The 12207-nt window shown below is 38.8% G+C and overlaps 1 protein-coding gene across 1 annotated transcript in view; it reads right to left on the reverse strand.

The window, feature by feature from the left end:
• Positions 1–12207, reverse strand: part of LOC148427944 (FERM, ARHGEF and pleckstrin domain-containing protein 1-like) — a 37667-nt gene that overhangs the window by 18985 nt on the left and 6475 nt on the right. The window contains exons 3-6 of the mRNA XM_088408470.1: positions 2185–2289; positions 2059–2101; positions 1699–1777; positions 529–626 (exon numbers count right to left, since the gene is read on the reverse strand). Coding sequence (XP_088264596.1) covers positions 529–626; positions 1699–1777; positions 2059–2101; positions 2185–2289 — 325 coding nt within the window. The remainder of the gene's footprint in view (positions 1–528; positions 627–1698; positions 1778–2058; positions 2102–2184; positions 2290–12207) is intronic.

Raw genomic sequence — 12207 nt, forward strand, 5'->3', positions numbered from 1 at the left:
CAGTGAAATAGGTTTTAAATACAAATGGTACCGTTGTAACTTTGGAAGTCAAAGCAGAAAAAAATGCCTGTCAAATTTTGTTTAGTTTGCTACTATGGTATACTGTGTCTATTTTGAGTGATTACGGTATTCTCCTGATTTTGTCATTGGCTTCTTTGCACAGCTAATCAATCCCAAAAAACGCTCATGTTGGGCCAGTCTTCTAATACATTACTTGTAGTACTCAACAGCTGTCTTGAAACGAGTGTACTAGGTCCTTAACTACAAGTAAAAATGATAGTTTTTAGGATTTTGTGGAAGACCTAATCGTATATTTTCATTGATGATTTCAACGTACTGAATTGTGTTGTGACACGCTAAACATTTGTCATTTATGCACTTCTTCCAGCACCTCTGGCAGTTTAAAAACACAATCTTGTGGTTTTCTGACAGCACTTGTAGCTTTTTCAGCTGTGTTAGGTAATACCCCCCTTCCACCATTGCCATTACCACCCATCACATGAACGGAATGCAGCTCCTTGCTCTTACACTGGATAATGTGGGAGACCATCAGGGCAGCACTAGAGTCATTACAGATGAGATTGCCGCAGGCCAGGTCGCGCTTGATCTGCAGCGCAAACAGATACCTGTGGGTAAGCAAGAGGAGTTGGAAGGAAGGAGAGAATGAAGGGAAAATGCAAAAAGGTAACAGGTTAGTGGGCAGAAATGACAAATGTCAGTGTTAATACATTGCTGCGCTTACTGCACTGTGGTCATGTCTGCAGCAGAATACACTTTTGCGAATACACAATTTGAGAGCAGCGTTGCAAGGCTGGTTCAGTCAAAATCTATCCTGATGAGAAATCTGCCTTCTACGTCTCTGTCTATCTGTTCTGCATGTATCTTAATATAGTGATGCTAGAAAGGTGTGCCATGAGAGATCAGCTGTGCTAAACCAAATTGTCTCAATTTTGAAAATTAATACTATTTATTTTCTATAAATCTATATCTTTGCTCATCTAGCTATGCAGCCATGCACTGACCTGGCTTGACATGCAGAACAATTCAGTATTCATCATTACGTAACAGGGGTAAAATAAATCTGTGTATCCACAATGCTGCCATTCATTTCACACAGTCTAATCATAATGTGTGGGTCATTGTGACAAGATCGTTATTAGTTCAGTATATACTGTATACAGAATCTTAATATACGCTAAGTGATATTTTTGTTTTGTCTGTGCACCATGGCATTTTTCTAATGTAACATATGCACCTTGGTTTAAAGTTTGGGAAACGTGATCTTAATTCATGAAAATGCTGACAATAGTCTGAAAGAATCAAAGTGAAAAAAATGAGAACACTTGCTGCCTGCTGCTGAAATCATTTGGCCTACCCCACAACAACACTATTTACTGAGAAATCTGAGTAGCAAGGCTTTATGTGTCACAATAAATAAATACTGACTTCAACCCTTTAAGCAGCAAGGTAGGAAAATTGTACCAAGCATTTACATAGTATGCCTTTATCTTAACCAGTATCAAACTATGACCTTTTCAAAAAGTGATATAAAAATATGATGAAAAGAACCCTGGTGCCTATAGGGTTAACTTTAAATGAGGAGCAGACACAATTGAGAAATTACACTTCCTTCAATAAAGTGTGTATGCCTGTGTGTGCGCATGTGCGTGCATGTGTTTGTGTGTGTGCAAAACTTACTGAGTCAGCTCCTCCATAATCTGTGTGTGGTCAGGGGGGAAGAACTTGACCACGAAACGAAGAATGGTGCTTTTCGGCCCTGGAAAGGGTAGAGATGAATACTCCTAAGTTAAGAAAAGCCGCTGTATATTTTTTTGTTAGCTTATACTTTTGTGTCAAAAGCCGTACAGTATATAAAAGCTTAGTGTTTATGTTAAACTTGTTGAATGCATTAAAATGAAATGATTTGTACCATAGGGAAAAATATTAAATGTGCAGCAGCTATATGTTAGAAAGAAGGCCATGACTACTATCAATACACAATTTCATGAAGCTTTTGTGAATTATGATGTGACAAAACAAAAAATTTCTGTGACGTACGTCGGATCTGCTTCATTGTTGGCTTCAGCAGGTCCAACCACACCTGTGTGAACATCAAAGTGCACCATTAAGCTCAAAGTTGTAGACATGTTTTAAAATTTCTTTCAAACATCATGCATATCTCACAGTCATCTTGCGTTGGTCCTGGTACTCCAGCCCAAAATAGTCTCCCTCCACCAGGTTGAGATGGATACAAATGAGGTCAAACAGCACTTTGCCGGGGGAGCGTTGCTAGAAGAGATCAAATGAAGAAATCAGGTTACGTTAGGTTAATAACTTGTTGGCTAATTAGTAGATGAGGAGCCATCTTTTAATCTAATGAGATATTTCAGAGCGGAATGAGACTGCAACTCTGGATGCCATCCTTCCCTGCCCCTACACCGAAAAAACCTTCACCTAACGGCAAGCTGCTGCTCTTTAACCAGACTAACCAGTGCAGGCTTTAGGTTTGGCTGCACAGCTTCCTGTGTTTAGAAACAAGCAATAGGCCACAGAGAGAGAGAAAAAAAAAAGGCAAGTTACTCATTCAGTGGTCTCAGCTGCGCAAAACACACAGAGCTGTGGAACCAAACCCTAAATTACTCAGGATATTTTTTCCTGATAAACTGGGGCTGGGAAATGAACCAAAAGTCCAAAAAGACTTAAAATAAATATTACATTGACCAGCATTCTCTAAAAATCAGCTTATAGTCTTGGTCCAAAACAGAAAAAAAATGTGTAAAACTTAAGATCTTTGGTGATATTAAAATAGAAAAGCCCAGATGACGAGTGGGATTTTCTGCAATGACGACGACCGAAAAAAAAATTACACGCCATTGTCTCCTACTACTCTAAGACAACACCATCTGAAGGAGAGAAAGAAATGCAGTGCTCCTATTTATTACAAAAACTACATTCAGCATAAGAGTAATTGTATTTGTAATTATTTTTATTTATTGCCATGATTGCGTGTGAAAACATTGCTTTTTGTAAAACAGGTCTGTGGTATAAAAATTTTGGGGCACTTCTACTGCTGCTTTTCACATTTTCAGCTGAATAATCTGTACTACAACTTACATACAAGTTCTCTAAAAGTTGCAAAATTTTAAGTTCTTCTAAGAACAGAAATTTTGAACACTGTTTCGCCTGGCATCACATGGCATGTCAGCAATGTCAGTGAGCATCACCTTTTTTATGGGACATCTCAACCATGTATACAACAGATAGCAAAAAGCTAAATTCTAATGAGGTTTCATGAAACAAGAAATTTTACAAACACAAGACATGTTTTTGTCCTTGCTGTGCAATGCAATAAAATGAAGTTTTCTAATACTAAAACAGAACATATCCCATAAAGTGAGCTATGCTTGGTCGTCACACGAAGTGGCTCACCCTATAATCACAAGCGATAATCTCCTGCTGTATGTCACCGTATCTATCAGTTGCCATCAAAATTTAAAGTGAGTAAAGCAGTTCCACCATAAACTGCAGTACACTCTTTTAGCTTCGATGTACAGTACTTGCATTTACTTTGTAGATGAAAGAGGGCTGCAATACTTGCAAAGAAGTAAGGCTAAAATAAGAATCAGAGCGGCACTGGCGTGAGCCAAGTCTAACACCATCTGGCTACCGTGTGCGTATGGCCATCTGCTTGTGTGTGGTAAGACTGAATGGACAAACACGCCCACATGCACTGACAGACAGACAGGCGCTCCTACAATAATAGTGACCGCCACCATATTGTTCCGTCAGACAGTGAAAAATTTCTTTGAAAAAACCCCACAAGAATTTGATGACGTCACAGCCTGCATGTGGTGGGGATGACAGACAGAGAGATGGCATACAAAAAGCCTGTGAATATCTCTAACTGAAGGTTTGGTGTAATTCATTCAATGGTGTAGTGGGTATAGGAATCGTAGCAATAACATGATATGGCATCCCATCGGTTCATTACACACCTATCTACAGATTTTAGTGCCTTTAGCAACTTTTCCATTCACCACTAGCCAGAGCTGTGCCAACTGTCAACAAGGTAGGTTGCGTTTCTTGTGAATTATCAATCTTGAACGGCGGAAATATATTGACAATATGTCCTACATATGTGTGTGACTATTAATTACACTGATTGCTGTGTATTGTTTAGTGATAATTTTCACTTCTCTGGCACGTGTTTTGTACAAGTATCGTGGTCTATGAGCTATACAGTCCCAATGGTATTGGTGAAAATGGAAGTGGGAATTTTTAAACTAATTTTTCAATTTTTAAAGTAATTTTCCAAGTATATTAGAAGCAATATACGTCATTAGTTTAATTTTTTTTGAAAAATAAACAAATGAATAAATAAATAATAATTGTAGTGAAAGTGTTAAAATGATAGCTACATGGTGGTAGCTCAAAAACCTACGAAGTTAAAAATATTTGTTGTCAGGTTGAAATCCCTGATTTTGAGAAAAACATGTTATTGGCAGGGCGGGTCGGTGGAACAGTGGTTAGCATGTCTGCCTTACAGTTAAGGGACCAGAGTTTGAATCAAGCTGGCTCCGGCCTTCCTGTATTATTTATTTATTTATTTACCATGCTAAATTATAATAAATATGGTTGGACTTGGGGAGTTTGATTTGTTTGCCTTCTTGATCCACATTTTAGATAGACTGCTCGCGTCCTACCTTGTGCGATATCACATAAAATGATCCGTGAAAGTAGCATATGGTGACATGTTAGCCACTTTACCCTCGGTAGTTAGCTGCAGTAGCGTACTCACAGTGTTATTGAAGCCGACAAACCAATAAAAAGATGATGTCATTGGCTGCTGTAGCAGAAGAGGACTCACGTGTGATATGAGAGCTACACTCTGCAGCTGCATGTTAAGGCAGACGACGTGGGAGGGAAAAAAAAAACGTACCGGTTTTGAGAGACTTGGATGGTTTTAAATAAGTGTGACTTCTAAAACCACAACATTGCCAATCCAGTTATCATATTACACCAAGGATGGATGGATGAGAGCGTTGTTCAAATGATACTTTATCAAAGACATTTCTACATGTTTTCATAACTTGGTAAAACACTGTTGGAAAAAGCATTTTGCATTATCTCTAGGTATTTATTTATTGTTTTAATTATTCTCATCATTTATTATTGTTATTACAGAATTCAACGAAGAGATCTTTAAATCCCCTCTATCGCTCCAAAAAGACCACACCCTGTTGCCAGTTGAAAATCCCCATTATTATAGACACTAACATAATTCTTCATAACAAATTGCATAATTGCATAATGTTTTGTTTGTGATGCATGTGTATATGCTAATGAATTAATATTTGTAGCCGGATTGAAATATAATCCCTCCTTTCAAGCGCACTCCAGTGATCAAGTGCCTTCATTTTGATCATATTTTTAACCACAACTGCATTATTGTGTTGTATGGAGCATTAATCAGATGAACCAGGATTAAGCAACGATTAACCAATGAGAGTAGGATTTCCTCATTCTCACTGTGAACCTGCCAAACTGTGGTCAAGGCAGGGTTTTAGGTTTCATATAAACTGTCTGTTCATTTTCCAGGCCCATACTATACCACCATGGATCCTCACATTTAGAATAACTAGGTAGTAGAATGTCCATCGGCAAGCATAGTTGAAATCTGGCGAAATGCCATCATACAAATCTCTGGGACTAAAACATTCAGATTTAGCTGTCAAAATCTCCTTCAGACTAGGTTAAAACAGGGTTTCCAAAGTGGTTCTCTTGTACAATAAGATATAAAATGGAAAGCTCAAAAGAGTTTGTGCATTTTCCATCACAACCAATGTACAGTGGCTGCTTGCAGCTAAGGCATGCCATTTCTATGCAGTTTTCATAGTGACTCATGCGGATTTTGCAGCAGACAAATTACAGTTATCCTGTTCTTCTTTTCAAGCAGATGATATCAAACACGTCACCATGACCTAACATTTTAAGGCTGCTTCAAGAGTGTTGTTTTTGCCCACTGTGAGTGGCGTAGTGACATAGACGACCTTGTCTATCCTAAGGCTGACCCGTTTCATTCAAGGTGTGTCATAAACGTTCTATGATTTTATATTTGTCAAACCAAAATTACAGAGCATGAAATTTCTCCTTCAATAAGAGCCAGATGATCAAACACCACATCTACAAATAGATCCTTTGGCGTTTGCTTCGGTTTGCGTGCAAGAAGAGAGAGTTGGGGCAGGGCAACTTTTGGCTGCTTCACCATTGCAGTGCGCCTGCTCACAATGCCCGAACATCTGGCACTTCCTGACCCAGACATACATCACCGTGCTGGAGCAAACAACCTAACTGGATGTGTTTTTCTCGCTTTTCCAATTTCAAGGTGGTCATCAAATTGAGCCTATTTCTACAGTTAAGACATGGACAACATTAAGATGATAGTGCCAATAGCTCTAGAGAAGATCACAGAAGAATTCTTCTGGGAGTTTGTGGCAGCTTGGAAGAGAAGGTTGGAAAAGTGCATTAGACCCCAAGGTGATTAGTTCATAGGGGAGAATTTGTAGTTTGAATTTGAACTATATCTTTTGAAATAACCTAGAAATGGAAAAAAAAAAACATTTCTTATCCATCTTATAGACTTAAAAGTCCATTGTTTAACCCTAGCTGTTTACTTTTACAATCAAAGTCTCAAATGAGGAATGTGGCTTTGTAATACCGCATATTAATGCCATACTGCTCTACTATGACTCCCATCCTACAAAGGCAAAGCGTGTGGCACCAGTGAGAAAGACTCGACAGGAATCAAATGAAAAGCTCACCCTTCTCACTCACAGTGCAATGTAAAAACTAGTAATGAACAATGAAATACAGAAAATTGTCAGATTTCTAGCACTATAGTGATCACTCAGATAAATAAATAATTCTACCTTATAAAACATCTAATATTGGAATATCTGGTATCAAACATAGCGGAATGCATTTTATTCAAGTCAACGTTCACATCTGAGTGACATCATAGAGGATTTAAGATGCAACAAGAACAACCATCAGCACCAACAGTGCTGCAATAACAGTCAGGGCAAAAAATGCATTCTATCCCACCAGGATGTGTGACTGCAGTAAGTCCGCAAATGTAATTGGTTAATTATGAATAATGAACATCATAAATGTTGAGCTTTGCCATCACAAAATTAGTGGTTGAACATCAGGCTGTCAGAAAACCTGTCTATTTTCTTTTAAATAAAAGACAAACAACACATTTGTTAACGAAAATCGTGGTCCCAAAATGTTTTAATGAAAATAAATAAATACAATAATTAATCATTAAAATGAAGAAAAAACTTGGTTCTTTAACGTTACTAATAAAACCACACATCCAAATGAATGCCAGAATAGTTGCTATCTGTGAAATCTAACTATTAAAAAAGTTATTTTCTAAATTAGTTGCTTTTTCTTGTAAGTACTGGTAATCAATAGAGTAACTATGTTACTTTTTCAGGCAACTAAGTACTTTTAAAGGTAACTGTGGCAACACTGCCTATAAATGACAATGAAGAACACTTCACACTAAACCACATAATAAAATCCCAGTTGTCAAGGTGTGAGCCTGCTTGCTCATTAAAATAGCCTTCAGCCTGACTTTTGCTGAGCCACCCAAAAAACTGGCTTGGAACTTACCCCTACTTTGTTTGAAACTGAGAGCTACTTCTTTGGTACTGCGTAATACGAAGGGCTACCAGTTTATGTGAAGACATCGATCATGTTAATGAGTTTTCACAAGAATTGAGGAGCAGCTGTAGTAAATATCTAAATCAATGTAAATGTAATACATGTATAATTGTTTGTAAAATTCATAGAAAATCACCAATGTTCTTTTTCTTGTAAGCTTTATGCAGAACAGCTGCCTGGTGCCCGTGGGCGCCATGTTGGTGACCCCTGATCTAAAGAATTCAATTTCCCTGTGCGCCTCAGCATTCACACACCTGCCCGGTGTTTTCATAAAATCTTTGATTTATTTCCAACCAGGAACCATTTCTCTTTTTCCTCCAGTACATACTTAATGTCATGCTTCACCTCTCATCCAAGTAAAATATTCTCAACATCTGTGTTCAAACCTTTGTTATTTATTGGACATAGATGCCAGCCTGAAATTGGTCCATTGCGACGATCACAAAATATGAAAAGAGAAGCTTTTGAAAATGTCATGAAGTGGATATGTTGGCTGCCATTCAAAATGCGATGGAAGGAGGCATGCAACATCCCATGATCTGGAGAAATGGAGGGACAAACACAGATGGAAACCAGATGGGTGAGACTGATGATAAGAGAAAAAAAAACTCTGAGGAAGAAGAAAACGAATGAAAAAAATCAAAACATTTTCTAATACTACTCTTCCTTTGGTCTCCTGCTGCGCATTCAGAAAGGAAGCTTTCTAATGCAGCTGCACATAGCACAAGAGAGCTCTTTGCTTTGACTTTAAACATGACTGTTACTTGGCCAGTCCAGAAATGAAAACACTGGAAATACCAGGACTATACTGGACAATACTGGACTCCAGTCAGGCTACATAACTACCAGTCAAACGCTGTTGTTGACTGAGATGTTCTGTGCCAATTTTCTTTCGAACAACATGGCTAAATACCAGAGGTCAAATGACAGTTTAAAAAAAAAATAAATAAAAAAATACAAAACATTTTTGCGTATAATGGGGGGGGGGGGGGGGGGGGGGGGCATTTAGCCAGACAGCTGGGAGAGGGCTCTGCCTTCCTCATCTCTCCACCAATCACAGTCACTCACTCAGATTAAGTTAAAACAGCTTAACCCTGCTGGCAAGACGTCAAAATCACATCTACTACCACATAGCCAGAAGGAAAAGAATTCACACACTTTTGTATAGGGACCTACCTGCTTGCACTCAAAACACGAGAGTGAGTGAGAAAGAGAGAGAGAGCGAGGGTGTATACATGCTATTCCTCACAACACAATTACGAAATACAAATTAAATATATGCGCAGCCTTTTTCCATTAAAAAAACAACAACAACAACAAAAAAACACTCATCAGATTGCTGATGGTACCGAAGGCAGTGCAATCTGCTCCCCTACAGTAATGTGCCCCTTAAATGTCATGTCTCTCAGGGGAACACACATTCATGATTTGGCAGAGAGACTATTCGGCTTGCTCTGAAATGATGCATGACTAACAAAGCAGATAGACATAGTATATGCTTAATTCATTCATGAAACCTAACAACAAGTGGACAACAGTTTAAAGTAAGGCTTGTCGGCCGCATTGGGCCAATTCTGTTCTTTAAACCAGACCACTGAGCATGAATTCACATGCAATTTGTCTTAACAGGGGTCGATTAAAATGTTCTGTATATTTGAATTTCAAAGTATTTTCTTTTTATTTTAGTTAAAAATGTTCAAAGCATTATCTTGACCGCTTATCTGGGTTTGCAGGCATACTGGAGCCTATCCTAGCTGTCTTTGGGCAAGGCGAGGTACGCTCTGAACAGGACAGCCAATCACAGTTCACATAGAAAAGAATAACCAATTACACAGGCAATATCTTAAGGATAGCTCAAGGATATCTTGCCCACGTTTATTACCTTACTATGCATAATGTTTTTGGATTGTGGGAGGAAACCAGAGTACTCGGAGAAAACCCACATAGAAACGGAGAAAAGAGGCAGAACCCACACAGAAAGGCCGGAGCCGAAAGCGAACTTGTTACATCTGCACTGTGAGGCGGTTGTGGCGTGTTACAACAAAAAAACTTGTACAAGAAATTGCTATTGTATTGAATAAGGGTGTAATCACATGAAATATTTACATTTGCTTTGATAAAATATCTACAAAAAAAAACACTTGCATTTTGTAATGTTTTGTTGTGTTTTGAGTAACGTTTTTATAATTAACACATTACTAAAATCAATTATTTGAAATGATATAAAACTAGTTATATAAACAATTTTACTTGTATTTCATTTGAATACACAATTGTTCATTGAAGAGCATCATTCATTTTGCTCGTAAAATAATTGAGTTAAAATATTTTCCATGTCCATTTATACGTTTTTTTTTCTTCATCAACTGACTAGTGACCTTGCCCATCTGTCAATTTTAGGTCAGTCATGAACTCTGTAATGTGGCCCTCAACCTCAAAGATTTACCTAACTTTTAGTTCATCAGATAATCTTTCTAACAACACTGACGGAAATTAAAATGAAATTGGCCTGTCTGCCTCCTCACCACAGGATATCATTCACAGCATTAACAAAAACAACAAGTATCCTGTTTGTCAGCCATGCGGACTGGACAGAATGTGCTGGGACCATAGTGAAGAAGCACCACGGGGGACGGATACGTGTGCTTGAATGCCCCCGGTCTTGGAGTAAAATCACTCCATTTCTTCATGACAGCGAGTGGAACACCACTCAGGTCCTTCTGGTGGGCCCCATCCTGCTCCCTTTCACTCAGATGTCATCTATGGCTCCCTGAGCCATAATCTCCCATTCATCGCTCTTGCCATGTTCGTGCTTTTGGAGGGGACAGCTCACTCTGTGGCCCTGTCTTTCAGCCCAGCACGTCTCATTACTTCCACGTGGCTCTACATGCAAAACACACTGGATAAATAGAGGCTGTCACAGGCTGTGCTGTGCTCTGCTAACGGAAGTCTCTGACCACAGGAATGGGGCAGGCAATGCTGACTATTGCGTAACACAGGACCATTTGTGTGTGGGATGCTGGCATGTCGCTTCCATGTGATCAACTGGTATGGGAAATAGCCCTTGAAGGCACAGATTGGTATGTTGTGCTGGCTGCAGGGTAAAATTGTTTGTACAAGTGATGTTTAAACCAGGGTCAAGTATTATTATTGTCAAACAGAAATGTGTTCCCAGCAAATACACAGGGAAAAGATTTTTTTTAAACACTTTTAAGATGAGTGCCTAGGCATTATGTACAGGAGCTGGGCACTGAAACATCTTCAGTCTTGTGGGACAATGAGTTAGCTGAAGTGATGTCGCACATGAAACACTTCTATGCATTAATCCGCTCCCCTGTTGCCTATCATTGTTTGATCTCTTTCGCTTCAATCACCTCACTCACACAGAAACACACACAAATCATAAAGCCACAATCCAATCATGCAACAAAAATCCTGCACGGTAATCCTGTTGTGAGTGAACACGCACACATGGTCTTTAAAGCCGCTGGTGTCCACCAAAGAAGTCAGTCATGATGAGCACGCATTGGACAGTCTTATGGGGATTAAGGTCAAGTAAGCTTGCCGGACGATACGGAATTATTGACTAATTAGAGACTTGTGGTTGGAAGAGGTTCCTACTCTTCTAGGAATCAGTGATTGTGGCTCTGTATGTGCAGTTTTACTCTATCATCTGATCCAATCAGGACTCTCCCAGCCTGGGGGGTGGGGCATTTTACAAAGCAATAGACTTCATTACTCCCTAGGGAATATGAAGGTATTGCAGATGTCTGCCGGGTTTTGTATGTGTGTAAGTGCAAATTAGCAAATGAGAACCCATGTTCATGTTATCAGTAATTACCCTCTTGTCATTGTAAAAGAGCTATGTGAATAGGATTTCAAACAATGCGGATTCTATAATGCATACCATGATACCTTATAGAATGAGTGGAAGCAGACATTCCAAGTAGATTTCTATTAAAACCAGAAATATATTGTCATTGAACACCTGCATATCCAAATCCTGGACTGTTACTAAAAGGAAAAACGTTTTTCTTTTTTAATTTATTGTTTTCTTGTTTTTTTCTTCCAAACAATTGCCAACATCATCAGCTTGAGCTGCTTATATTAGCATTCACACATTAGATAGGACAACTGCACAAACATGGCCTTGGGCATGATTAGGTGAAACAATGGCTCCTTTGTTTTTAGTCAGTGACGTCAAGGAGTAAAAGTATTTCATTCGCCTCCTGTCATTAAGACACTTTTTCTCCGACACTTTTAGCCATAGACATTGACACATCCATTCTGAGAAAATTCAATAACTGATGCCTTCACAAGCACAGCAGTAATCGGCAGACAGTGACTTGTAGTCTCCCTTCCCCAAAATCACCACAATACTGCATTTCCACATTAGAAATAAGGAATTTTCTGAATATAAATAAATGTCAGGCTGCATCTCTGTGTGAATGTCATTTTTATACCTCCTGGCAGCCT

Source organism: Hippichthys cyanospilos, chromosome 2 (genome assembly GCF_059441005.1).
Source record: "Hippichthys cyanospilos isolate Australia breed blue-spotted pipefish chromosome 2, RoL_Hcya_1.0, whole genome shotgun sequence".
Lineage (NCBI taxonomy): Eukaryota > Metazoa > Chordata > Actinopteri > Syngnathiformes > Syngnathidae > Hippichthys > Hippichthys cyanospilos.